The 8,357-nt window shown below is 40.7% G+C and overlaps 1 protein-coding gene across 1 annotated transcript; it reads left to right on the forward strand.

Annotated features, from left to right (window-relative positions):
• Positions 1–2,584: 2,584 nt before the first annotated feature.
• LOC108431938 lies at positions 2,585–4,070 on the forward strand. The gene is made up of 3 exons (XM_037544279.1): positions 2,585–3,489; positions 3,590–3,758; positions 3,872–4,070. Exons 1-3 carry the CDS (start codon positions 2,919–2,921, stop codon positions 4,068–4,070), a joined length of 939 nt encoding a protein of 312 aa, XP_037400176.1. The 5' UTR covers positions 2,585–2,918.
• Positions 4,071–8,357: the final 4,287 nt, after the last annotated feature.

An 8,357-nucleotide genomic window follows, 5' to 3' on the forward strand; every position in this document is an offset into this window, starting at 1 on the left:
TAGTATTGTTGTGTGTTGAGAATGACCTTTTGGAACGTTTTGGAATAGACAAAGTTTTCTCAGAGTTGTTGGCAGATCTGAAATCCTTGGAAACAGATGGAATAAATGTAGATGGAGAAACTGTAAAAGCGTGTCTGTACTGCATTGCTGGGGATAACTTGGGTTCTCATTGTATAGGTGGGTTTACAGAGAACTTCAGCCGCTCTCAACATTTTTGCAGGTACTGTGAAGTCGCAAGAAGAGAGTTTGAGACTGATCCAAATGCCTGTGGTCCTCCACGCACTCCAGAGATGTATGACGCAGCTGTTGCTGAACTTCAGTCTAAAAACATCCCAGACGTCAGAGGAATAAAGGTAAACTCTGACTTTAATACCCTTAAGTCCTACCATGTATCACAGCCTGGTCTTCCACCTTGTTTAGGTCATGACCTCTTTGAGGGAGTTGTGTCATATGATCTAGCACTGTACCTGAAGAACATTATAAAAAAGAAAAAATGGTTCACATACACACTCTTAAACAGGCGCATCAAACAGTTTAAGTATAAATGGATCTAAATTATCAGGGCAAGCCATCCAAAACTGGAACCTTCTGAGATTGTTACCTGTTTTAATTGGTGACAAAGTCCAAAATCATGAAGATGAAGTATGGCAGTTAGCTCTTCAACTTAAAGACATCATGGAGCTTATTTGTGCTCAGAAAATTTCCTTGTCCCAGACAGCATATCTTGACATTTTGATCCAAGAATATTTGGAGTCGAGAAGTGAAATTCCACTTAAACCCAAGCACCACTTTTTGCTCCATTATGCAGCACTGTTGTTGAAATTCAGTCCATTGATAAGATTGTGGACGCTTAGATTTGAAAGTAAGCATAGCTATTTTAAAAGGTGTGCCAGACACTTAAAAAAACTTCAAATACATTTGTCAAACCTTGTCAGAGCGTCATCAGATGTATCAGGCATATCTTTTAGGTGGGCAGGAATGCAGTAAAGTACTGCATGTGAAGGACAGCTGTGCGTTTTATCCCAACCTCTACAGTGACACTATTAAACATGCAGTCAGGGAGTTTCCTTTTACAGAAAGTAACACTACAGTTGCCACTGACATTCAGTACAAGGGCACTGTATATAAAAAAGGACAGTTTCTCGTGTGCAGAAATGAGGAGTACATGGAGTTTGGTAAACTTCTAATCATCTTGATTCAAAATAATGCATCTGTGTGTGTTTTGATAGATACCCACAAAGGCATTTTCCTCTCAGAATACCATTTGTATTCTGTGACAAAGGACAGTCTTGGGTTACAGTGTATTAACATTGATAACCTACCAGATTTCTATCCTTTGGTATCCTACATCCTTGATGGAAACCAAGTCATTCCACTGAAGCATAGTATTGTGGAAAAATAAAGTCTAATGGCTAATGCTTCTCACACTAAACATTATACACTAACATTACAAGTGTGATGAGGTGCATGTTACTGCTCAAAGTATTACATATAGTTTCTTCTGTTTTGTTTGAAGGTGACGTTTCTTCTTCAGCACAAGTATGAGTGACTCAGAGCCAACCTTCTTACATGATGCCATCATGGAAGTCCTACCAGAACTTCCAGCAGTAACCAAAAACATCTTAGAAGAGCACATGCAGTCCATTGGAGTCGAGACACATGCTGATTTACGCTTCATAGAGGAGGCTGATTTGATGACCGTATTAAGACCTGTTCAAGCCAGAAAACTTCTTTCTGTTTGGAAACAAAAATGTAAGAATGCCACACAATTATGGGGTGCCAAGTGTGAAATAAAATGTAAAAACTTTTCACTAACATTTTTCATTGTTGTACTCACATTCTTAGCGTTACAATTTTTCTACTAACATTTTACTGTTATTTAGCTTGCTGTTCTTAGCTAATTTGAACTAAATAAATTTAAATGCTAAAAAAATGTATGTAAATAATAAATCCTAAATTTAAATGTGTAAATCTAATTGTGAAAGTTAAATGTTGAAGTTAGATGTTGAAGGTCACATTTAGGTATTTTGGAAAGGAATGCAGCCTTTGCTGTTGGTGCTGGGCTCATGGTATGACTTCATCATCCTGAGACAATGTCTTTAGAGAAGCTTTAGTTGCATCGGAAGGCTAGCAGTTGCTATTGTCTCAGGATGATGACATCATATTTAAATATATTTTTTAACATTTGAATGTAACATTTAGTAAAAGTTAGCTACGTTGTAAGAACAGTGAGCTAAATAACAATAACATTTTAGAAATTTTTTTTACACTCGGTTTATGAATAAAAGTAATAAAAAATGTGTTAGTGAAATGTTTTCACATTTTATTTTACATTTGGCGCCCCATGCACAATGTTCTAAACAGGCATAGACATCTTGTCATATTGTACATTGTAAATCTTTTTTTTTTCCTTTGTCATTTAAAGACCAGACTCCTGAAAACAGCTCAATTTCGTCTGAAGCCTCACCTGACCAATCGCTGTCATTGATATCAGTTTCACCCCAAAGTTCATCATCCACCTCGTCCAGCAGCCCACAACTTGACACACACTGGGAGGACAACTTTGAAATTCCATGGACTAAATTTCCAGAAGAACTGATGCAACCTTTGGAGAGGGGGAAAAGGCCAGGCCCAAAACTCAGGAGACAGATGGTCCGGATTGTTGTGACTGAGATGATGGAAAAATGCCCTCACGTAGGTAAAAAGCATTCAACCGATGTCGCAAAAAAAATGGTGTCAAAATACCCCAAATCTTTACAAGATATCATAGAAGGAGACATTGTAGGCACAGGCTACCATTCCCTTGTCAAACAGTTGCAAAACACAATTGAAAATGTTCAACACCCAAAATAAGAAAAAGAAAACATGAGAGTAACTCAGACGACACAGATGAGATCCCATTAGAAGAGAGAGCAGCAATGCAGGACACTTACGGATGCATTAAATGGAATGTACAATTCCTGCCTCGTGAAGAAACTCAAGAAAGCCAGCAGCAAAAGATGGAAAAACTCAAGGAGATGTTTCAACAGTCTAATGCCAATCCAGAGGAGGTGAAGGGTCTTATGAAGTCCACCTTTTACACACAGCGCCAACATGTCAACCAGGGTAAAAGTATCAAGTGCCTCAGAGAGGACTGGCCATTTTTGTTTGATGAAATTGGCATGTCAGTCCACTTCAAGGAACTCACTGGGATCAACCTCAAAGAGACATTTATACGCAATTTGGATTTAAAGGGGAAAAGGCTCCTCAACTACCTGACCACTGTTTGTGTCAAGAAGAATAAGAAGTTCCTTCAGACCAACGCAAGACTTCAGAGGATGCGGGGACAGCAGAGTGGCTGCTCAGAGGATGTGAAAGAGATGGTCCTGCTTCTCCTCAGCTACTTTGATGAGAAGGAGGAGTCCATTTTCTTCTATGTAGATGAAACAAGTCTGGCAGAAGATGTGCAACTGGAGCAGGTGTCTCTAACACCAGCCATCATTGTCTGTGGTAAGTCTGCTTCATATCTAATTTGTTAAATTGTACTACTAATGGATTTTATCATGTGAGTGTAGCACATAATATATCTTGTTCAATGATTTTTTTATAGGACAATCATGCTATTCCTCAACAAGGTACATGCTGAGTCTCGATCAGACCCTTATCAACACAAACATCCCCTCCTTCATTTCTGCGTTGTGCCTGATGTTCGGGAGCTACTACTGTTTTAACATCCATTATCCATCTGAGTTGGCTTCAACTCTGGAATTTCTTCAAAGGTGAGTAAATATGGCTTGCTCTTAATTCGTAATACTATAAAATTATTTATATTTTACTTTAAACTAAAACTTCAAAATACTTATAATCTTTTTTTTTCCTTTTTTTCCAACAGGTGTTTTTTCACGATAAATCCAGAAAAGGGAACCAAAGTGGAGAATAAAAACTCAAAGCGTCGTCTCAACCTTTGCAGACTGTTCATTGGAGAAATACTGCAAGGTTTTGTTTTTTGGACTGTTTTGTTGAAGAAAAGGTACTACAAGTTGTTGCTTTGTGGACTGTTTGTTGAAGTACTGCACTTTTTTTTTGCTTAAAAATCTACAATTTGTGTTACGTAATTACGGCAGTTTGGATATGTTTTTTGATTTGAAGTGTTAAGATAACTTGTGAACATTTACATTTAATCTGCTTTCAGTTTTTTGCCTGACACTTGAAAATTTTGTAAATTTAAAATCTTTCTGATTTAAAGAAGCTAATCTGCAGCTTTTCATTTTGGATTAAGTCATAGTCACAGAATACATTGTCCTACTGACTTGTAAACAACTGAGGAAAATAAAGTTTTCAAAAAAGTGATATGATCCTCTCATTCCATAATGTTACTTTTTGCATGGTAGTAGTAGTAGTAGTAGTAGTACTGGTAATTATATTTATTTACTGTTATTTAACCAGGCAAATCCCATGGAGATTTCCAGGTTTAAGAAGTAACTCTTACAGTGTAATCTTATTACTAATGATGGACAAAATACACAAAATAGCTTTTATTTTAAATACATAATTTTACTGTGGTTTTACTAGTTTAAATTAGTTTTTTGTTTGATATTTCCCTGTTAATTTTGCCAGTTGTTGATGTAGTAAAGACATTTATTAGAGGTAAAAAATACAGGAAAGGGTATTTTTATGTATCTGCTATGCAAAATTAACATTTAATTTGTGTAAACTTGACAGATTATTACTGTAATTTAGCAGTGATTTCAATCACTGTAAATTAATTTACATTTTTTTTCAGTAGAGTTATTTACTTATCGTCTGTAATTTTAACAGGAAAACTCTGGTAACCACAGCTGCCAGCATTTTCCTGTAAAAACTACAGGGTTTTTTTTTTACAGTGTATGTGAATAAATTACAGGTTTTCAGTTCAAACATGAAGATTCTGTAATAAAGACTGAATAATAAATCTTCTTCTTCTTCTTTCGGCTGCTCCCTTTAGGGATCGCCACAGCGGATCATCTGCCTCCATCTTGCCCTATCCACTGCCTCCTCTACTTTCACACCAACCATCTCCATGTCCACCTTCACTACATCCATAAACCTTCTCTGAGGTCTACCTCTTCTCCTTCTGCCCGGCAGCTCCATCTCCAACATTCTTTGACCAATATATCCACTATTCATCCTCAACTCATGTCCAAACCATCTCAACCTGGCCTCTCTGGCTTTATCTCCAAACTGCTCCACCTTCACTGTCCCTCTGATCTGCTCATTTCTAATCTTGTCCATCCTTGTCACTTCCAACGAAAATCTCAGCATCTTCATCTCCGCCACCTCCAGCTTAGCCTCCTGTCTTTTAGACAGAGCCACAGTCTCCAAACCATACATCATAGCAGGACACACTACTGTCTTGTAAACCTTCCCTTTCACTCTTGCTGCTATCCTTCTGTCACATATCAGCCCTGACATCCGTCTCCACCCACTCCATCCTACCTGCACCCTCTTCTTCACCTCTTTTCTACACTGTCCATTGCTCTGGATGGTTGACCCAAGATATTTGAAGTCATCCACCTTTACGACCTCTACTCCTTGCATCTTCACCTTTCCACCTGCCTCCCTCTCATTCACACACATGTATTCCGTCTTGTCTCTACTGACCTTCATTCCTCTCCTCTCCAGTGCAAACCTCCACCTCTCCAGATTCTCTTCCACCTGCTCTCTACTCTTACCACAGATTACAATGTCATCTGCAAACATCATGTTCCATGGAGCCTCCTGCTTGACCTCATCTATCAACCTTTCCATCACCATTGCAAACAAGAAGGGGCTCAAAGCTGATCCCTGATGTAACCCTACCTTCACCTTGAAACCATTTGTCACTCCAACTGCACACCTCACCACTGTCTCACTATCCTCATACATGTCCTGCACCACCCTAACATACTTTTCAGCTACACCTGACTTCCTCATACAGTACCACAGTTCCTCTCTTGGCACCCTATCATATGCCTTCTCTAGATCCACAAAGACACAATGTAGCTCCTTCTGACCTTCTCTGTACTTCTCTACCAACACTCTCAATGCAAAAATTGCATCTGTGGTACACTTTCTGGGCATGAAATCAAACTGCTGCTCACTGATCTGAACCTCTCGCCTTAGCCTTGCTTCCACAACTCTTTCCCATACCTTCATGGTGTGGCTAATCAACTTTATACCTCTGTAGTTACTGCAGCTCTGCACATCACCCTTGTTCTTAAAAATGGAGACCAGTACACTGCTTCTCCAGGCATCCTCTCACTCTCCAGGATTTTGTTAAACAACCTGGTTAAAAAGTCCACTGCCTTCTCTCCTAAACCTCTCCATACCACCACAGGTATGTCATCTGGACCAACTGCCATTCCATTCTTCATCCTTTTTAAAGCTTCCCTCACTTCCACCTTACTAATTCTCTGCACTTCCTGATCCACTATCTCTCCCCCCGTTGTTGTCCTCCTCTCTCTCTCGTTTTCCTCATTCATTAGTTCTTCAAAGTACTCCTTCCATCCACTCAACACTCTCTGTTCACTCACTAGTACATTTCCCTCTCTATCCTTTATCAGCCTAACCTGCTGTACATCCTCCATCCATCCATCCATCCATTTTCCAAGCCGCTTCTCCGTCAGGGTCGCGGGGGGGTGCTGGAGCCTATCCCAGCAGTCTTCGGGCGAAAGGCACGATACACCCTGGACAGGTCGCCAGCCCATCACAGGGCAGACACACAGACACAGACAGTCACTCACACCTAGGGGCAATTTAGCATGTCCAATTGGCCTGACTGCATGTCTTTGGACTGTGGGAGGAAACCACGCAGACACGGGGAGAACATGCAAACTCCACACAGAGAGGACCCCGGTCACCCGGCCGGGGAATCGAACCCAGGCCCTCCTCGCTGTGAGGCGACAGCGCTACCCACCACGCCACCGTGCTGCCCCGCTGTACATCCTTTCCAGCTCTATCTCTCTGTTTAACCAAACGGTACAAGTTCTTTACTCCTTCTTTACTGTCCAGCATCTCATACAGCTCATCATAGGCCTGAGCCTTTGCCTTTGCCACCATTCTTTTCGCTATGCGACTAGCCTCACAGTACTCCTGCCTACTTCCTTCATCTCTCTGATTATCCTACTTTTTCTTAGCTGCCTTCTTCTTCTGAGTACTCTCCTGGACTTCCTAATTCCACCACCAACTTTCCTTGTCTTCTTTCCTCTGACCAGACGAAACACCCAACACATTTTTGCCAGTTTCTCTCACCACCTTAGCTGTAGTTTCCCAGTCCTCAGGTAGCTCCTCACTGCCCCCAAGGGCCTGTTGCAATTTTTCCATGAACTGCCTGCAACCATCCTCCTGCTTCAGCTTCCACCATCTAATCTTTGGCTCTGTCTTCACTGTCTTCCTCTTCTTTGTTTCTAATCTCATTCTACAGACAACCACCCTATGCGGCCTTGCTACACTTTCCCCTGGTACCACTTTACAATCTCCAATCTCCTTTAGGGTGCACCACCTTTAATTATTGAGTCTGGGTGTTTCAGTCACACCTATTGCTGACAGGTGCATAGACATGCAATCCCCACAGAAAAACACTGGCAGTAGAAGGATTCATACTGAACAGCGCAGTGACTAGATCTGCCATGTTCATCTTTATGTTGCATTATTGTGAAAAGAAAACATCTAAGAACAACAACAGTTTAGTCACAAAGTGGTAGACCAAGTAAACTCAGCCACTGAGTGCTGAAACGCAATGCGTAAAAAAAAAGTCTATCTTCTGTTGTATCACTCACTACAGAGTTTTCATTATTGCATCTAAAAGCAACATCAGCACATGAACTGTTTGTCAGGAACTTTACACCACACAGCCACTGGAAATGCACTGGAGCACTGGAAATGTGTTCACTGGAGAATGAATCATGCTTAATTATTTGGCACTGTGTTGGACGAATTTGGGTTTGGCAGATAATGCTGCCTACAGTAAATTTGGTGGAGGAGGGATAATGGTCTGGGGCTGTTTTTCAGTGTTTGGGCTCAGACCCTTGGTTCCAGTGAAGGGTAATATTAATGCTACATCATACAAAGACATTTCACATAATTATATGCAGTAAGAGTTTCAGATTGACTGTGCCCTTGTACACAAAGGGAGGTCGACTTTGGCGTGTAGGAACTCCAGTGGCCTGCATAGAGCTCTGACCTCAACTCTAGTGAACATCTTAGGGATGACTTGGAACATTAATTGCGAGTCAGGCCTTTTCATCCAACAATAGTCTCTGATCTCACAACTACTCTTTTGACTGGATTAGCACAGTAGTGGAAGTAGCGGAAATTACTGCATGGACTTGGGAACACTTCTGAAAACTATTATTTGTTAA

The sequence above is a fragment of the Pygocentrus nattereri genome, chromosome 13, assembly GCF_015220715.1.
Source record: "Pygocentrus nattereri isolate fPygNat1 chromosome 13, fPygNat1.pri, whole genome shotgun sequence".
Classification (NCBI taxonomy): domain Eukaryota; kingdom Metazoa; phylum Chordata; class Actinopteri; order Characiformes; family Serrasalmidae; genus Pygocentrus; species Pygocentrus nattereri.

Excerpts from the sequence above, each read along its gene's own strand:
- LOC108431938 (XM_037544279.1), top strand. The coding sequence starts at position 2,919 with ATGCAGGACACTTACGGATGCATTAAATGGAATGTACAATTCCTGCCT. Across the intron at positions 3,490-3,589 it reads ACCAGCCATCATTGTCTGTG|GACAATCATGCTATTCCTCA; the intron begins GTAAGTCTGCTT and ends ATTTTTTTATAG. Across the intron at positions 3,759-3,871 it reads ACTCTGGAATTTCTTCAAAG|GTGTTTTTTCACGATAAATC; the intron begins GTGAGTAAATAT and ends TTTTTCCAACAG.